This window comes from Protopterus annectens, chromosome 8.part0 (assembly GCF_019279795.1).
Source record: "Protopterus annectens isolate FY-2018-M chromosome 8.part0, PAN1.0, whole genome shotgun sequence".
Classification (NCBI taxonomy): Eukaryota; Metazoa; Chordata; order Ceratodontiformes; family Protopteridae; genus Protopterus; species Protopterus annectens.
In genome coordinates, this window is record NC_056741.1 from 1,957,786,844 (window position 1) to 1,957,807,907 (window position 21,064).

At 37.4% G+C, this 21,064-nt stretch overlaps 1 protein-coding gene across 2 annotated transcripts in view; it reads right to left on the minus strand.

The window, feature by feature from the left end:
• The window catches only part of TAT (tyrosine aminotransferase), a 261,202-nt gene that overhangs the window by 199,109 nt on the left and 41,029 nt on the right, over positions 1 to 21,064 (minus strand). For both annotated transcript variants that reach the window (XM_044081482.1, XM_044081481.1), the window contains exons 3-4: positions 15,392 to 15,496; positions 10,026 to 10,093 (exon numbers count right to left, since the gene is read on the minus strand). In XM_044081482.1, coding sequence (XP_043937417.1) covers positions 10,026 to 10,093; positions 15,392 to 15,496 — 173 coding nt within the window. The remainder of the gene's footprint in view (positions 1 to 10,025; positions 10,094 to 15,391; positions 15,497 to 21,064) is intronic.

The following is a 21,064-nucleotide window of genomic DNA, read 5'->3' on the forward strand; positions in this document are numbered from 1 at the left end:
TGCTGGCCAACGCCTCACGAATGTTGGAGAAATATACGTGCTCACCGGCATATGCTGACATGGCATCCAGGAACTGGTGGAGTACCCTGGATGCTGATGCCTGTAAGATCCTCATCATATCCCCAGTTGGCCTTTGAAAGGTACCTGTAGCTAGTATTCTTAGGCCTACACATACCTTGGTATCCACTGGGATGGGTTCCCCTCTGTTAGTTCTGTGTGTCAGGCGTGGCCGGCACAGGTCAGCAATTTGCTGTAGGAGATACCTGTCCACCCTACAGCGCTCCACTATCTCCAGCTCATGTAGCACCTGGTAGGTTACCCTGGGTCTGTACACTCTTCTCTGTCTCCTCACTGTGGGTTGGTCAACAACATTCACATCCTCACCACCCTCAGCCTCTTCCACAAGTTGTTGTATGATAGCTATTGCAGCCCCTATCATTTTGTTGTTTTGTTTGTTAAAAGTTCCCCGCTTGTATACATCGGTGGTGTAGAGTGTGGAAAAAAACAGAGGTGAAGGTGTTTGCATAGTTTATAGTAGTGTTCTGTGCTGGGCTGGTCTGCTGCCTGTGTAATTGGCTGATTCTGATACATTTCACCTGCCAGCTATGCTAGTTCTCCTAGATTACCTTCCTACTGTTGTTTTCCCTTCCCATTGCCTTCCTGTTTAAGCCCGGGGGAATGCTGCACAAACAGAGTTCTCAAATGTGCATAGAGCTGCTATTTCCTGGTTTAACTTTTTTTTTCTTTAAAACCCGGTGCGCAGCATGCACACTCGCTTAGGCAATGTAAAGAGTGCTAGGCAGCCTCAGACACACACCATTGCTTAGCTCTGCTAAGCTAAGGGCAATCCCAAGCCACAGGGCTCCAATCCACTTACAGTATACCTGACACACACCCCAATGATGTCAGCTAACTCCTAGGCTTGCACCAAGCTATTCCTGCTCTTACATTGTTGGGAGCTGACTAGCATGCTGGGGAAATCTGGGATTCACTCTCATTCCCCTCATTTGCATAGATGTGCCTGCTAATGCTTAGTTACATGTCTCACACTGAGCCTCCCCCCTTAGCCACCACTACTCACTGGCCATGTTGTCTTCTTCCTGACACTGACTATAATGGTAGAATAGTGATTTTAGTTAGAATGCTTATTTTAGGTTTACCCCCCCCCCCGATCCCGTTTCCGCACTGCTGCCCTACGCTTAAACAGCCGAGATCGGCAAAAAAATAAAATAAAAGTTGATTTTTTTATTTTTTACACTGTTTACAATGCCAATGGCCTTATACTTGGCCATTGGCATGCTTACTGAATGATATGCACCCTTTATTTGGAGCTGTCACGGCTCCATTTTGGAATTTGCAGAAATGTACTTGGTTACTTACCGAGTACATTTCTACAGATTACACTAATCCTGCACGGCCAGTTTCCACCTTCCTGGATTGCAAATTCACCTTATTTGCATGGATTTCTCCTACAAATGGGGTAATTTGCATACAGGGGCTGAGTCTGTGCAGGACCAGTGCAGGAGCACTCGTGCACGCACCTGCAGGCTATTCCTGGATCGCATGTCAGACATATTGCCTGCTAGAGCTCCTGCACTGATCCTGCATGCCGTGCAAGGCTTGCAGAATCCGGGGGCTTGTATTGTTTCTTGTTCTCTATAAATCATTAAGATCTTCCTACCTTCTCTTCCTTCTAAATTATCTATTTTCTCCATCAGCAAATTATTTTGCTTAATTACAAATTCATCTTGAAGTTCTTCTTCAAGTCTTCCTTCTATGTAATTCATAGTTTTAATGAAGTTTATCAGTAAATCTTGTTTTTGAACTATATTTCTCTTACAATTTTTATTTATTTACAACAGTCATCTTTAATAGAGTCCATTCTGTTGCCTAATTTGTCCATTTTAAAGAAAAGTTCTTGAACTGAAAAAGTAAGATTTCATAAGTCATTTTTTATATTTAGTTCTGAAGTAGAAGTCTTCATGTGGCATATTGTGTAGCAGTTTTGTTCTCTTACTTTCTTCTCGTGTGAATATGACAGGATTTTCTTAACAACTTTGATTTTCTTTTTTTATTTTATGTAAAAGAAATCATAATATGGCAAAACAGTAATTTTACTTAAAAATCCTGTCAAAATAATTTCAAAGCTGTACAGTAGGCTTAGATTGCTGCTAACCAGTGGCCATATTGGCTGTGTTTCTGGGGGTCAATATTAGAATACCGAAGTCTTAAAACCCCTATTCAAAGAAGGCTGAAAATAGTTAAGCTGAAGGAGGAAGCTACTACATGATAGAGCAAAATCCCAAAAAGGGAAGGCATCTCTGATCAGTATTGGCAAAAAACTAAGGGCACTCATAAAATCGTCAAAGGCCAGCTTCGAGAGAAAAATTGCACAGGACACTAAGGATAATCACAAGGCTTTCTTTAGTTATGTTAGGAACCTGGGTGGGAATTCCCAGACATGCTCAGAATTAGTCCAAAATGACAAAAAATACACCGATCCCACAGACATTGCCAACATCCTAGCTGACAGGTTCAGTGCAAACTTCTCCCCCCCCTCCCCACCAAAAGGGCAAATATCTATCCCAGCAGAGTGCTGCCCCCCTGACATCTCAGATGCTCAGGTGGGAGCCGCCCTCTCCAAAGCAAAAAACACAGCATCAATGGGAGCAGATGGTGTCCCAGGCTGTGTCCTACATGAACTCCAAGAAGAGCTAAACCCAAACATAAAACTACTGTTCAATCTCAGCCTTACTACAGGATATGTACCCAAAGAGTGGCGTACAGCAACAGTGGTCCCTCTCCACAAAGGTGGTGCCTCAACGGACCCTGGAAACTATCGCCCCATAAGCCTGACTAGCTTGGTCTGCAAAGCTATGGAAAGGATCATCATGGACCACATAAATAAAGATATTGGGGACCTACAGACACTGGATCCTACCCAGTTCGGCTTTGTTAAGGGCAGATCCTGCCTCTTAAACCTGGTTGACTTCTTTGAAACAGTCACCAAGGCTATTGACAAAGGGAAGGTGGTCCACACAGCCTATCTGGACCTCACAAAGCCTTCAATACAATACCCCACTCGGCATTATAGATAAGCTCACCAGCTTAAATATAAACCCCTATGTCACTAGATGGGTTGCAAACTGGCTCAAGGACAGAACCCACATGGTTAGAATTGCTGGAGCCATGTCAGACTCCAAACCAGTTACAAGTGGCGTCCCACAAGGCTCAGTCCTGGGACCGCTCTTGTTTGGTATATATTTCTCGGAGGTACAGGCCAACACGGAAGGACTGTGGCTGACCAAGTTCGCAGATGACTGCAAACTGGGCGCCATAATCGACTCTCCAGCTGACACAAGCATCCTCCAAAAGGGCCTCATAGAAACAGACAACTGGTGCCAGAGCCATGGCCTCAATCTAAATGCCAAAAAGTGTATAGTCATCCCCTTTGGCAAAATAAAGTGCCCACAAATTACCACATAGGTGGTAATCCATTAAGTACAGAAGAAGTAATTAGGGACCTGGGGACCCAAGTTGATAGCAATCTCTCATTTGACAACCACGTGGCCAAAGTGGTTAGAAAAACATTTTATATAGCCCACCTAATCATGAAGGGATTCACATCTAGATTAGGGAAGGTCATCGTGCCTCTTTACTCATCCCTCATCAGGCCCATAATCGAGTACAATGCCCCTTTTGGGATGTACCTTACCAAACACCTGCAGCAACTGGAAAGACCCCAAAAGTACCTCACCAAGAGGATCAAAGGGCTCAAACAGATGCCATATGCTGCCCGGTTAAAGAAACTCCAGCTCTACTCAGTGGCATGCCGCCTGCTCAGAGGTGACCTGTGCCTGACGTATAAAGCCATGTCCAGCCCGGAATTAAGGGACATGCTGCACCTCAAAAAATCCAAATGCCATCGAGCTACAGGCTCGAGAGACTTGAACCTCAGCACTGAAATAAATAGGACATGCTGGAGGGACAGATTCATAACCCAGAGGCTCCCTTCACTATGGAATAAAATCCCAGTCCAGGTTAGGCAGAGTCCTTCATTGATTCTCTTCAAGAGGAGTCTTGATGAGTGGATGGGAGATCATAGGTTTACCCCGGGTATCTCTTCTGTGTCACTGTTAGACAGAGGCACAGTATACTAACCTCGAAAAAGGGCATAGCAAAATTAATTTAAAATGGGTGGCGAAAGCCAAACATACTCTGGCTAGGCTTATAAATGCCCTAGGGCAGATAGCCTAGTATGAACCTATGAACCTATGAACACCAAATTTTTTTCCTAGGGAAAGAATTTGGTTGGTCATTTCTGTCGCTTCGCTATTTTCAACACTGTGGTGGAAAGTTACGGGTCGGGTTCAGGTAAGTGTGTGATTGTGTGGATGTGAGGGTTAGGGCGTGAGTTAGGTGAGTTAGAGTTAGGGCGCGGGTCAGGTAAGTGTGCGATTGTGACGGACGTTAGGGTTAGGTTGGGGTAGGTGAGTTAGGGTTAGAGCGCGGGTGAGGTGAGTGTGCAATAGGGACGGACCTTAGGGTTAGGGTTTGGGTTAAGATAAGTGGATAGATAGTAGTGTATGTACAGTTTAGTGTAGGGTTAGATGTAGGATTTTAAGTGTTTGTGTGTGGACTGCTGTTTTTTTGGTGTGCTTGTGTTGTGTGTATGTGTTTCGGAACAGCAAATTTTTTCCTTTGGAAAAAATTCGCTGTTCTGCATGTTCGATATTTTAATCGTTCGCTGAATAGGGGTCGATATTAGAACATTCAAAGTTTTAAGACTTCAGTGTTCTAATATACACCAGTTTCTGGCATCTATATTTTTTGCAGTTTGAATTCTACATTTATAAGTTTATGTAAGATGATTTTATATTCTGTAGTATACTTTAAAGTAAAATAGGTCATCCTTCCATTTAACTAATTGTTGTGAAAGATTATAACTTTTTAACTATATGCAAGGTAGTCAATTAAAGGACCCTTCTGTCAACCTGTTGTGTGTTGTTACTTTTCCAAACTGATGGCACCACTATACTATTGTTCAACTGCTGCCCTTCATGTTTTATTAACTTTATGAGTTGGTAAACATTTTGGATTTAGCCTAAAATCATCATAAAATAGGTTCATAGGTAGGTAGTAGGCATACAGAATAGGAGACCCTTAAGGAGCCTAGCCCAAATTCCCAACTGCTCCAAAATACTGTCTGGTTAAGTCACTTGCTCAAGGTGACACTGTAGGCAAAAGAAGGCTGAGAAAATCACATCCTTTACCACAGAAAATAGCTTAACAGCTCATAGCCTTAACCCTTTCAACTTACTCCCAGGCTAAATGCCATGCTACACTGGCTGGGAAATGGGAATCGAACACAGGCCTCCAGCATATTTGGCAAAATTATACCACTGAATGACCAATGTGCATAAATTATGTAATTTCAATATAAAATGGAGGTCAGTTATGTCAGGTAGTCACAATAATTGTAACAATAGTTTTATAAGTAATAGCATAATTGCAAGAATATAATTCAGAACTAAGCAGGAGATGAACTTTATACTTTCAAACCAGATATTTTAGCAGTAGGGCATTCATGGAATTATGTAGTTGCAGTCTTACACTTTAACAGCTTAGGGGTTGCTCAGCTATAAAACAGAGTTCAACAAACATATATGCCAACTCCAGGGCCACACTACAGTGGAGAAAAGGGCAATGTTCACCATGGTGACCAAGTGGTTTGTTTCCCAGAGGCAAAATACGCCATTCCGAGAGTTCATTAGTTCATGCATTTAAATTTTTGCCGAAGTCATCTCGCTGTTATACGAGTCAATGTTATGGTAATTCGTTGTTTAGAAGGGAATCCATGCACACACACACACACACACACACACATACATATATAATATATATATACATATTTTTATATATATATATATATATATATATATATTTATATATATATATATATATGCATACGGGATCCATACTGTTGCTCTAAATCACGTTTACCTGAAAGGTAAACGCCAGAGCAAACTTTTGCGAAAATGCATTTCTACCGAAAATGAACATTCGCGAAAGAGAAGTAAAAAAAAAAATGTAAAAAAATACGGCTACTGAGCGATGGGAGCTGTTGCTTAGATCGCGGTACAGTGGGCAAAAGGGAATATTCCCTTTTCCCCACACTAGTGCGATCTCGGAGTGAAAATATAAAAGTAGAGGGGGTGTAACCCCCCCCACATATAGGGTGCAGGGGGGCCTGCCCACCTGCATAAACATGATGACTGTTATTTTATTTTTTGTTTTTTATGGGGTTTTTTTTGTTGTTGTTTCTCTTTCGTAAAAGTGCATTTTCGGTAGAAATGCACTTTCGCAAAAGTGTGCTCGGCCATTTACGTTTCGAGTAAACATAATTTTGAGCAATAGTCCTAGATCTATGTATACATACATATACACACACACATACACATATATATATATATATGTGTGTGTGTGTGTGTGTATATATATATATATATATATATATATATATATATATATATATATATATATCAATAACAATAAACTCCAGAAAAGAAGAAAAAACACAATATATAATAAAACTTCAAATCTATGGCTTATATACAAAATAAGAAAGAGACGATAATTAGTGCTTTCATCCTTTTATTGATACTGGGACTTCAGGATGAAAGCACTATCGGCTCTTTCTTATTTTGTATATAAGCCACAGACTTGAAGTTTTATTTTATATATCTACATATATATATATATATTGCTTAACTTTATTGATTTGTTATTACTTGTATCTTTCATCTCTATTATGTCTAGGAAAAGAGAAAGAAGGTTTTAAGCATTTTTATATGTTTATTCGTATTGGTTATTTATTTATTTGCATACCTTGTATTTGGTATTGTTTCTTTCTTATTTTAAATGTGAAAATGATCTACAATGAAAATGTAAGACATATTTTGCCTTAGTTGCTGAGTTTTAAAGTTATGGGCAGTGGGTCTATAGTACATATTCAAATGCTTAAATGTTCAAATGGCTACATTTTTTTTTTAATATTATTTTTTTTACATAGTCGAACATTTGAATGTTCGATCACTAAAGGTCGACCTTTAGCGATTCAAACATTTAAGCATTTGAATATGTAATATAGACTCATGGGCAGTTGCTGTCTAGCCTGAAAAACTAAATAAATGACAAGTGAATAAGGAGGCTTAAATATCAGTAGCACAGTACTTCACAAATATGTATAATGCTTTCCAGGTAACACAGCCTCAAAGTATTCCCCGGGGAATCATTTTAGTATACTGAGGATACAGTACACAAAAGTAAAGCATTGCATTAATGCATATTAAAATAATAAAACAGTCAAAAATTACCACTGAAACACAATTAAATAAAGGCAACAAGCACACTTCAGCTTAATTACAATTATGGGGAGGGAGCATTACTGCTTGCATGTATCATTTTTTCAGTTCTTGGGTGCTACAACTAAAATGATTACCCTGAGAATATTTTTGAGGCTGTGTTACCTGGAAAGTATTATATATGTTTGTGAAGCACTGTGCTACTGATAGTTAAGCCTCCTTATTCACTTTCCAGTTATTTTGTTTTGCAGACTAGACGGTAACTCCGCATAACTTTGAGTCATGAGACATTTACATATGAGAAAATAATCTTTAAAACTCAGCAACTAAGGTAAAATGTGTCTTACATTTTAATTGTAGATCATTTCACATTTAAAATAAGAAAGAAACAATACCAATATGAGAGCTAAGAGCATATTTCCATGAAGGGGGAATTATATATCTATAATGAGTCAAATCAAAAGTTTTCTTCAAAAGGGCAATAAATTTCTTGTAGTAAACCATCTAATCCTGTGGCTTTGTTGCCCTTCAAACTTCAAATCTGATCTTTAATTTTAACCATAAATATTGGTTTCATAAAATTTTTACTTTTTCTTGTAATAGGTTGTACAGTTTATTGTATGTTTCTTGTGGAATCACAATATTCAATTTATTTTTTTCCTAAGTGCTTAAATAGTATTAATTTCTTAGTACCACTGTTTCTGCCATTACTGTCTAAAGATAGGAATATACATCTTGACATCATAAACAGTTCAGTAAACCACATTAACTTCAAAAATTATCCCTAAACAAAGCTTTTAACAGTACTATGTATGTTTTATCTAAATATGTATAGATTCTATTAATCAAATCAAACTACAAAAATAATATATAAACTGATTCCAGGATTTGGACTGAGACAGAGAGATAAATTCATGCTGGAAAGTTTCGAACACTATACTTTTATATCATCAAGTTATTTTATATCAGGACACAAGCCATTAATATAATTTCAACAAATAGGCTTTGAATAAATGCTTTGCTTTCACCTTCAGAGACAGTTATGTCAGTTTAGGGAATGACTGAATGTATGAGGAGCTTTTTCCTGCATAAAAAAGTTCTGATGAAAGTCAGTTTAATGAGGCTGGCTTCTTTGACCAAGTCTCAATAAAATAAGACTATATGATATGAGCAATAACTATTTCAAATATCAGCATGTTTTCTGGACTTTTACCTCTAAAACAATGTGACCATAACATTAAACAGCAGAAGTACTTGTTTCACATTATACATTAAAAAAAGAATATTTGCAGCCAGCTCCAACACATAGAGGGAAAATGCCTTGACTAGGGTACAGATGACTCCAGTTTGACTACCAGCTTGGGCACGTTTAGGAGCTGCCAGGGAACGATGGAAATACGTGACCAATACCAGCTTGCCCATCCTGTGGGGAAGAAAATGGATCTGGCTCGCTACTTGGGAGACACCTAGTGGGAGCACTAGGTGTTGTGCACATGGAGCATGAGCTTATGAGCATGCACTGCCAACATGCACAACCACACAGGCCAGAGAGCATGCAGAGGCACATTCACAGAGTCCAGCAGCAGCAATGGATCTCAGAGAGCTGCCATGAAAATAGGGAGCTGATCCTAGAGGGAAAATAGGCTGCCCAGCTACCAGGAAGCTGTCCGGCTTTTCCCTCACTACTCACACCATAAGGAATATGAGTGGGTTGATGCAGCAACCCAGTCAAGAGTAGTCATTGAAATGTTACCCAGCTCAGAGATGCCTGGCTCTCACCCCCAGATAAAATGAATGGGCCAGTTTGGTAAAGGTAGTGAAAACTTTAGGCAGGTCTGGTGAGGTAGAAAAAAATATCTGCACATTTGGTGCAAGCTTTAGATCTGAATGCACTACTGTAATTCTGAGACAAAGTTGTTCACCCCATATCATAGTGATCATCACAACTGGTCATATTTCTCATCCTGATAACAACTGCACCAGAAATGATGTTCTATGCATGTCACAAAGGGGTCCTTTTGTATCCTCACACCATATCTCTTAAACTGCAGCCTGTAAAAATAAGTACAAAGGCTTTTGAAAAGAAAGTGCATTCAGCCAAGTATCTGAGCACCTAATTATAATAAGATCTGAATACCGACTAGCACATAACTCCTCCCACTACCAGAGGAACTGCGAGATACTTCTCAGAAACTTTAGTTAAAAAAAATTGAGTGACAGCAATAACACACAGATATAAGCATAAATCCAGTGTAAAATCTGTAGATTGCAAAAATTTACCTCATAAAGTCATTTATTTTTTCTTCTCCTAAAAAGGGAGAGAACATGTGGGTCCTCTTTGTTTAAATTATTGGTCCCTCTAGTATGTTGGCTGTGTGGTCTAGTTTTCTATGTGTGAACAACTTCAAAATTGTGTGTGACAGAGTGGGGCTCGCAAAATCACTTGAAGGGACAAATCAAGCAGGGAAATAGGAATATAACTCTGAAAATAGATACTTTGTGAAGGGGTAAATCAAGCCTGCAGATAGTTATGTACCTCCAAATAGGTACACTTGAGAAGTCTGCCTCACACATGTACTACTTTTCTGGCCAAGTATCATCAACATGGATGAATTGTACATCAAAACAATATAAAAATATTAGAAAAATTATTTTAATTACCTTAGCTTCAAGTAAGGCATCAGGCTGACTGTAAAACTTGGCCACAACTTCACGACTTGATTGATATCCTGCAAAAATATACAAAATATACATACTATGAAGTACTTATAACAACCCTTCAGTAATCTGTGTCACTGTGTAGATGTGCTTCACAGCTGACCTGTTTTTGACAATAAGGACCATGGCAATGGACTAGAATTCTGCAGATTTAATGTACATTTTTGGAAGATTTTTTATGACTTTAAGCATTTTAAAACAGACTTCCAGAAGTTTCTCATTTTATATGAAGGATTTACTACTACTAGTGCTACATATAAGGTCAGCCTGAGTACAATTAGATCATCTTCAAATAAACAACGAATGAGACATTGCCAGAAGAGTTTCAAACAGTATGCACAACCAAGATATTAAGCTACTTATACTATCAAATGTCTCCATTACTGCAAACCTGTTACAACAACTACTTCACAGCTATATTTATTGGGTAATCTCACAGCACATGTTTAATAGAGACAAAAGACTGGCTTCAAAATTGTCATGGACATATACTGCTAAAAGGCATAAAGGAAAAGCAGGGTTTTTCAAAAATATTGGGTCATGATACCTTGTTTGGAGTATGTCCATCAATACATTCATATGACTTAGTATAGAAGATGTCCCAACAGACTCTAATATGTTTATTCTGAAACTTATTTGCTGTTCCCTTCTGTTAAAAGTCCTTCAGTAGTTGATGATAAGCTTTAAAGTAGGTTTTACCTCTTAGTATAGGTTATAGCCTAAGGAAAACCTGGTGCTGACACTTCAGACATTTATGGCCCGAGTTGCACAGGTCTAATGCAATGAAAATTGTTATGCTGATACACAATGGAAAAATGTTATACCTAATATCTTGCTACCCCAGCACAAGAAGAAGCAACTGTTAGTATAATATTGTTTTGTGCAATGAAATCTAGACACTTGACTACATACTAACCAAATACATATCTTAGTCAGTTTTAGGAAAGTCTAGGACTCTGAGCCACAAGGCATCCTTATTCAACATGCAGTATTTTAGATTGCCCAAAGAAAATATATTTTCAAGGTTAGTAAAAGAAGTGCTATGATAGAAACCATTCAGTGGAACATTATAATGTACTGTCATATATCACTGTATTTATGCACCACAATGTACCATTCAACTTGCTTGATACATCAAAGATGCTGTTAAACTGCATAATGTAGCTGATTTATACAATTTCCTGATTTATCCTATGAATCTGTAAAATACAAAAATGTATGATCTTTTAGGTTATCCTTAAAGTATATACTATATGGCATATTATGTGTGTTCCTTGTGCTCTATTTATGACTGAAAATGGGTCTTCAGACCAGCTCACCTACCCATTTACCAAGCAGACAAATAAAAGCCAAGCCATCCATTATAAAATTTAACTGCTCCTCCAGCATACATGTGGAGTCAAATGAAAGCCTAAGTAGACTGCTATGATCCCTTAAACTCCCTTCTGGGATGATACCTATTCTAAAATTTGCACTCATTTCCAATCTGAATGTAGATAAAATAGAGAATACAGAATATGCATTTCTGCATGTGGTGGATATACACTGGTCAGTGGTAAAACCATTGTCAGCTACTGATCTAATGTGTTTAATAGTGGTGTCATTGTTTAATGATTTGACCAACATTTGCATAATTATCAATTATTATTATGATTATTTGTACTGTTATAATTAGTATTATATTAATTTACATAATTATAGACCATGGAATGGGTAAGGCCAATCTATAGTGAAATGGAATAGGTTATTTAGAGCCCAAAAAAGGAAATTGGCTAGGCTTAAAATGGCCTGCACAGGCAGATAGCCTATTATTTACCTATGGACCTATGAACCTATTTGTTATTGATTTATTTATAGGTTTGTTAACCAAGTTGGTGCACTGGTCTAAAATCCATTTCAAGCACAACAAGGCCATTAGACAAAGAAAAACAGTATTTTTCAATAAGATAACTAAGCAATAGCAGTACAGGCACAAAATTATAACAATATAGTTGCAAAACAAGAAGAATATATAATTAATGATGATGTAAAAACATCAGTAATAGCAAGTTAATGAAGGATGCTTAAGGATAATGAGGGAAACTGATAGCTAATGATTAGTCCAGATACATTTATCAATACATAAAATAGAAGATTAAACAGTGGAAATAGGGGATGAGCATGTAATGGAGTTAACACAGAGACTCGAGAGAGGAAGAGTGTGAAGATAGTATTAAGAAACAGATTAGTGAATCAGAGTAAAAGTAGGAATGAGCTTAGTGCTGAAAATATAGAAATAGGGATTCAAAAGCTTGAACTTAAAAATAAGAGAAGAAAAGTATAAGGTGGTAAAGAACAGAGCTGTAATTGTAAAGGAAAATGTTAGGGAGCTAAAACCATCTGATCAAAAATATATTGTATCCAACAAGTGCATAGAAGAAACAGAAAACACTTAACTAAGCAGGTCTAGAAGTTGTGCAGCTGTTTGTTTACACTGATTTAAGTGTGCTATTATAAAGATGCAAACTGCAGAAATTATAAATGCTTCCTGAATTACAGATGTGTCCTTGAGTGATAGTTCAGCTGTATACCAAGACTCTCAGATTCAGAAACTAAATTAAGACTGACCTTAATATGATTGAGACAGTTCTACATGCTGTTATACCCAGTATTACTCAAGTTAATGTTCAACTAGCCGTGAATAAGTACTCCAGAATTGAAATGCTGATTAAAAAACAGAGATTACACTAATGTAACTTAGCAAATAGCTGTACATTTAGACAGAAATGCAAAAGAAATTAAACAGGGCTTCTCTTATAGCTGTGAAGCCCATAATTGTGAGTCTGTATAATTACGAAACACTACCTAACATTTTTTTTTTTTATTTATTTATTTATTTTTTATATTACCTAAGGTGCAGTGATCCTGGAGTTGATACATAAAGTTAGGAAGTGTGCAGGTTTCACACAAAAAGGATGTATAGAAGCATTATTCACCCTCCAAAAATGAACTTTGAAAAGGTCAGAATTTCAAACGATACTGAATTATGTTGACTTGCAGTTATCGGCATGGACATTTCAGCAGGGAGCCTTTTTCTGACTGTGGGTGACATCTACCAGTTGGCACTCAGAACTGCTTTCAGCAACTTACAGCTTATAGACCTGCCATTTATTTATGGCTGAAAATGGATCTTCAGACCAGCTTATAATCTGTTGTCAAACTGTTTCTTGTAGTCCAAGGTTTGATTCCCTGAACTTTCATTTGCCTGCTATGTGAGCAAGTCACTTAACCAGAAAGTGTGCTGGGGCAGATGGGAATTTGGAATAGGCATCTCAATGGTCTCCTCACCACACCTCTAGCAACTATCTATAAATACCTATAAACATATGAACCTGTGAAGGGACAACAGAAAGGGAAATTACACAGTGCAGTTCTGTGACCAATGCGGAACATTATCCCTTAAAGGTCTGATGGTAATAGCACCCAGACTGATCAAGATCTCCAAGAGACCCAGAGATGTGTAAATGAAAGTCCACAATCATCATGCCAATGTGTGACTGGTAAGAAAAGTGATAGAAGCTAGGAGACAAATAGTCTCCTCTTAGGAAAATAACTTGGACCCTTTCTGCAGTAGCTTGTGAATCCATTAAAATGTCACATTAGAGGAATGGGAGCTATTGTAAAGCTAATACATCCTGTCATACTGGAAATAATGTGGAAGGGATCAAATTTGGTCTATAAAGAAGAAATATATTTTACAAAAACATAATGGATGTTAGATGCATTTTGTAGTAGGCTGCAGCAAAACTGGGTTAAGTGTAATGAAGCTGTGACCCAAACAGAAGGATATCTGGGAGTATGACAGGGTGTGCATTTCTGTAATACTTACACAAAAATGCAGACCAAGGTCATAAGACTCCTAGTTCTGTTAGTATATAATGGAAACTATTCCTGCAGCATGAGCAATTATTCAGTATAACTTCCATAACTGAAGGTGAGTTTTGTTCAGTTTACATGGGAAAATGAATGTCTGTCTCATGTATAATGTTCTGTTTACTACAATGAAGAAAAGACAAGGCACTTATTTCTTTATAGAAATATAAGAAACCAAAAACCTAAAACAATTATAGATCCTTGAAAGGACAAAAGCAACACTGTATCACTATATTATTACATCTGTCTCATTGATAAACTCATTTATATCATGATGAGAATTACCAAAGTATGTCATAATATAAAATAAAAAATCTTGAGGGTTGGCATGTCCCAAGTCTGCCCTTACTGAGAGTGGGATTTGTGGACCCCCTGGAATTTATGAATATGTAACATCAACATACAGGAATCATAGCAGAGAATGGGGGAAGTAAAATATTACATTGTGTGGTAAAGCTTAGAAAGCTAATGCAGCAGGCTGAAAAGAAGGTGTTTCCTACTACCTATGTCAAATCCCACAATTCCTGTGTGCATATAGTAGTACTGTGATTAAATTATTTGATCAGGCCAAAGTTCGCCATTCATCTCCGGAAGGATATATATGTATATTTAAGGGTTCTCATCCAGTTAACAAAGGCTAAAGGAAAAAAAAGAAAGTCACTTGCAAATGCAGCCTATAAGTTGTCAAGGAAATAGGAAGATTATATGAGCAAGGATATCTGCATAATTTGTATAATTATGTTCCTCAATGTCTTTTGAAGTTAAACCTCTAATGTGTGAAAAACAAAACATGGCTAAATATGACATATATTACTTGTTCAAAAATTATTGAATAGCTACACACTCATACACCCATATTCTCTCTCTCTCTCTCTCTCTCTATATATATATATATATATATATATATATATATACATACTTGGAGTTTATAGTATCCCACTTACAGTTACAGTTTGTTCCTACTTTAAGAACTTCATTGTTAACAAAAGCCTATAATGATATTTTACTGTTACCTCGGTTACTGTCTTCATTATCATTTTACTATATGCCTTTCCATCACATTACTTATATAATACTTCAATGTACTTCTTAACAAAGGTACACACACACACACACACACACACACACACACACACACACACACACACACACAATAACTTTATTTCATCACAAATGAAGGACAAAGGGCATAAAAGAGCACCAACTGCAGAAATACTTCTCAGAGATCAATTACATACACATAATTGCCATAACTTGTCAAACCATTGATTGGCATCCTACCCATGGTTGTTTCCAGCCTTATGGCCATTGCTCCCCAAGATGGGCTCCATTTCCCAACATCCCTGAATAGGATAACGCAGTTACTGACAAGGAATAAAGTAGAGTGAATATCATACCAATAGAAGGTGCATAGCCATTAAATTTTCCTGAATCCACTGCATCTTTCATGGCTTTTAAGACTGCATCATGAGTTGGTAAGTTTCCAAATACAGTTGGATCACCTTTGAAGAAAAATATTTTGATCATTATTGTCCTCTGTAAAGGATTTCAGTTAAAATATAAGGATACATTTCATTAATACAAGATTCTATATAATGAAATACACAGTCAGTCAAGTCATAATCCTTCTATTATTTTTTCTTTCTCACCTCCAAAATGGTTTACCAGAACCTTTTCTATATTTCCATTTTAATCCTGATTTTTCATATGCAGCTATTCTTGTCTCTTCTTTCTCATTTATAAAATGAAAGGGCTTTCTCCCATCCAGGACCTACAGTCCAGAATATGCTTCACACTTCGGTAACCAGCCCAATAAGATGAAACTCAAGAAAAGTTAGTTATCTACTTGTAATACCAGGCCACTTGCGAATGTTATTGAATTAGTTATGAGGATATCTTATTAAAGAATCAAAACTAAGTGAGTGCAGTTAGTGAATTTATTGCTGAGTCTTCTGTGCATGATATTTTGGCTAAGTACATACTGAAAAATATTTCACTACTCTAACTACAATGGTTCTGTTTGAGTTTCTGTAAATTAAATTGTATGTTGTTGCCATTAACTGTATTGTTCTGTCTACTTTGTTATTCATTATTGCTGTTCCTCTTACTCGCATCTTAAATGTAAAAGATCCTTGGAAAAACCTGCCTTACCTAATTAACCAATGAATGAATAAATAAGTTCCAGTCAGGATGGCAGAAGCATTCCCTTTCCAAAGAGGCTTACAGCTCTTCTCAAAGAACTGAGGAAGGACTGATTATGCACTGAATACGGTGTCCAGAGGAAGAGGCTTAAATCCAATATATCTATCTATCTATATATACCCATATATATATATATATATATATATATATATATATATATATATATATATATATATATATAATACACATATGTACATATACAACCAGTAAATATATATATATATATATATATATGTGTGTGTGTGTGTGTGTGTGTGTGTGTGTGTGTGTGTGTGTGTGTGTGTATACATATACAAGCAGTAATGGGAAATAATGAAAACAAGCATGGCAGAATAGTAAAGAGGTATAGTAAAAATGTTGTGCAAGGTTAACAATAAAACACTAGAACAGATGTTAGCAAATTACAGATATCTTGTGATACCTCAGTACATGGAGTATAACAGCAGCAACATTGCTCTGAGAGAAAAGGAAGCTCCTTAATAAGCATTAAGATGAAGATCATTGAGTCACAAGCTAGCCATCTAACCATCTCAGCATTAATTTTATTAGTAGTTAAAAATAATAGGAGCTTATTTCATTATCTGAAAAGATTTTCATTTGGATAGGAGTATTACAACATGTGAGTACTTACGAAATAAGATGATCTACAAAGGGTCTTCTGTACTGGGGTAAAATTAGGGAAATATTTGCTGTGCCTTTTCATGTGTCTTTTTAAATGTCTTGAAGGCCCATTCTCAGACATGGTGCTCACCCTTTGGCTCGTAATCACATCCCCATACTTGAATGAGAATATATGTTACCCAGTGTTCTCAGCTCTTTCCTACCCCCTCATACCACCTGTCAATGAAATTCAAATATATGACAAGTTAAAATAAATAACAAGTATGAGTGATAAGCCTGATTAGTAAGTATAAAGTAAAACTGATGGTGATAAATCATTGTACAGGGGAATAAAGGTCAGGAGAAACACCCACTGCAGAAGGACATCTCAGAGATAAACTAATAATGCGAGTACTAATCTATCTGTGGTATCTTCAGGGGCCCTCTGTAGTGGGTCAACACTTAGGAATAATGCCTTTCAATTAAAAAATGCAAACAGAGATGGGGCAAACAAGTTGGTTTGGAGAAGTGAGTCAAGACCGAACACTACTAGATACTACTGCTGCTGTATGTGGAATGATATAAATGTAGTTACTCTTGAAGCCAAACTGGAAGCAGAACGTGCAGACATGGCCGAAGTATGGGTTTTGTTGTGAGTGAATATATCAGATTTCATGGAAGTTGCAGTACATAGTACTGAAGCTTCACACATAACTGACATTTTACAAAAAAGGCTGAGGTTACTGAAAACTAGTTAAGGTATTTATATATATAATATATATGTATCCATCCATCCTAAACCCCTCTTTTTCCCATTTGACATAGGGTCAGGGTGTCACTTCAACAGTGACAATCATCTCGAGGCAAGGTTTACACTGCTGGGTGGCTAGCTGTGCCATGGGGGTTCATCCGTATGACTCACTCACACACACAGCCAATTTAGAGTTCCCAAGCCACCTACTGCATGTCTTGGGAATGTGTGAGGAAACCAGACCACCCAGTGGAAACCCACGCAACCACAGTGAGGACATGCAGACTCCACACAAAAGACAGACTAGCTGAGAATCGAACTGGACCTGTGAGGTGACAACACTAACCACTGCACCACAAAGGCCGCCCAATATATATGTATATATAGAGCCAAATAAGGACTCTATATAACAAGTGTATTTATCTGCTAGTCCTGCCTTATAACAACAATGGTTAGGTCAATGACTCATCAGATGCAGTAGAAAAAGCACAGCAATTAATAATTGTGATATCCTGCTGCTGGAATATAACATACTATCGACAGAAGGCTTACTGGTGAGAAGATATTGGTGGCTTTTTAAACAGACTAAAGAAACATGCCATTGCAATGTCTGCTAGGTAAAAATGAGGACAGATTAGTATATCATTGTCCTCATGAAATTTTACAGCTTAATTTGTTTCATGCTTTATTAAAGCACCTGTAGTCAGACTCAGAGACATCAAACATATCAATTCATTCCAGTTCTTTTACACCTAGTAACCTTTTCAGTGCTGGGGTGCAAACACCTCTTTCAGTAACTGATTTCTTAACAGAAATGAACAGACAGATGCAGCAATCTGTTATCGGCATTTTTTATTTAAACTACCATAATAAACTACCATAATACTGATGAAAATGTCAGTTTCAAACTCACCTCAATATTAGTAAATCACAGGATCATAGCGACTAGGCTATCAACCTGGAGGTCATTTCAAGCCAAGCCATTTCATCTCAATGTAATACCATAGAAATGCTAATCAATACCCAAGAAATCTTTCATCCAAGATAGCTGTCAGTATGTCAGAAATTATTGTTGTCGTACATTCTGGTGTTTTGGACCATGACAAAAGACAAAAAAAAATGTCAGAAACCTTACCTCTCAGTACCCTCACTATAACTAAATGACAAAAGGTAGAACTGCCACAGAAAGGCTTACAATTTCAACATGCAGTGGTGTGGGAAAATACAGACAGGGGGCAGGATTAGTTTAAAAAGAGACACACCGCATATATTATGTTTATTTCCTCAAGATTCAGTTAAACCAGGACTCTGCTTTCCTAAATGATCTTTTTCATGCATTCTCCAGAATACTGAAGTCATAAGTTGGTGAGGGGGTGAGGTTCAATAAGGACTTTACAATTGTCATCTATGGCATTTTTAATCTATGACATTTCTCCTGGAAGCCCCAGCTTGGCAACTGGCTTCTCCCATGTTTGGCTGCAGTCACATGCAAGCTGTGTCTGCAGCAAATAGGAAAGTTACCACATTTTGTCAATAAATTACAAAGCTGAGAAGCATAAATGCATTCATGCCAGTCTTGAAGAACACTAAGGTCAGATGGGTGGGCACTATGTGTGTCAGTTATAGAAAGCCTTATAGAATAAATGCAACATGGGGCCGGTGGCCCACATATCAAGGGAAGACAATCAAAAATGCTCCATTTGCCAGCTCTATTAATCATCTCTGACATGAATCATCCACCCCATGTTGTAAACAGTTATTCTAAGAAGTAATATTATGGGAGCACATTGTTAGATCACAAGCAATTTTGTTGAACAGAACACTTGACAAAATATACCTGACCCAACAATTTTTTCAGCTCAAGGGCTGTATGTGTTTTATTTACACTTATTGTTTTACCATGTTATCTTGCCTGACACTCTATAGATGTGGCCAGAATGAACAGAACAGTGGTTAAAGTGTTAACTAGCTTACATGAAACTATCACAGAGGATTATGTTCCAATCAACACTCATAACCAGGCATGTGCTCAAGACATGATTATCAAGAAATTCACCTTGAAAATCCTGCCATCTTTGTTGAAAACACATAACAACCTGCTTATTATTGGAGAGATCCTATCATAATTCTTTGCATTGTGTGGCGCTTTACTTGCTCCTATATACTACACAACTTAGAGAAGAAAACATGTAGTGTATTAGCTGTGTTTTACACATTTGAATGTTGTTTACACAATGGGTTTTGTGATACATGGCAAGGCCAAAGTAATGTTATGGGGGAGGGGAGGCAAACTAAGCATTTGCCCTGTACTTCCCTTGATTTATTCACCACCCGTCCCATTTTGCATTTATTCTATAAAGCTTTCATTTATTTTATAAGGTTTTCCTTAATTAACTTGTTCTCCACCTAGATCCCACATAGAGAGTGGCCACCTGAATAGAGTGGTGAGAACTGTTAAGCAATTCATTTGGACTTCAAAAAGAAAGTTCAGATGAAATGGTTAGCAGCATTGCACCACTCTTCTGTAGTGACTACTGATCATTATTCATTCTCTAGGGCAAGAGTAAAGTGTGATAGCATCATGGAGTGCTAGACAAAAGCTTTTTAAGCTTGTTAAACACCTTTCTGATATCAGAAGGGTGCTTAACAAGTCTGTCTGTTCCCCCAATTCAGAGCATGATTGCAGTGCCTCATGCATTAAATGCTAGTTTCTGCTCAAGAAGTTGGAATGTATGCTTTAAGACAGAAGCATTAAGACTGGAGGACCAGCTGGTAGTTCAGTAGATAAGAAGTTATTATGTCAGAGACAGTTAACAACTGCTACCCCTGAGTGTGTACAGATATGTAGTACATGTGGTATAAACAGGACTCCTGGTAATCACATTATTCTATTTCACATTGCAGGAGCAAAGCATGTCCTAAGCTTAACAATCTGAGGATAGGGGAATGGCAAAGACAGTGGGTAAAGATGGGGTAAATAGTAAAAATGAAGCAGAATAGGACAAAGGTTACGAAGAATGTTCTCAACTTTTAAAAAGAAAGGGATTAGGAGTGAAGGGAACTGCAATACTGGGAAGATGGGAGAAGGAAAAGCAGAGAACCACAATGAATAATGGTTAAGAAGAAAGAAATGTTGTAATGACAAAATAGGTAGTGATTAAAAGACATTAATAGAGGATGACAGCACAGAATACACATTAAGCATGCAGTAGAAATACTGAAAAATACCGGTGCAAATAAAAAGTTGCAGATGAATAAAGAAGACAAGGCTGTAGCTGAAGAAAGCAGATGAGACACCAACAGGCATAGCTATGTTCTAAGATTTATCTTGTGTTTATTCATGTATGTTATGCTTCTATTCTTGCTACTTTCTCCTTTTAATCTCTGACAATGTTTGTATTTGACTGTCATGATACTCGGCATTGGGCATATTGTTCAGATCATTAATAACTACCTTCTTAGCCCAGGTCATGCCTGAAAAGGGTTCTAAGTCCAATATGCTCACCTGGTTCATAAA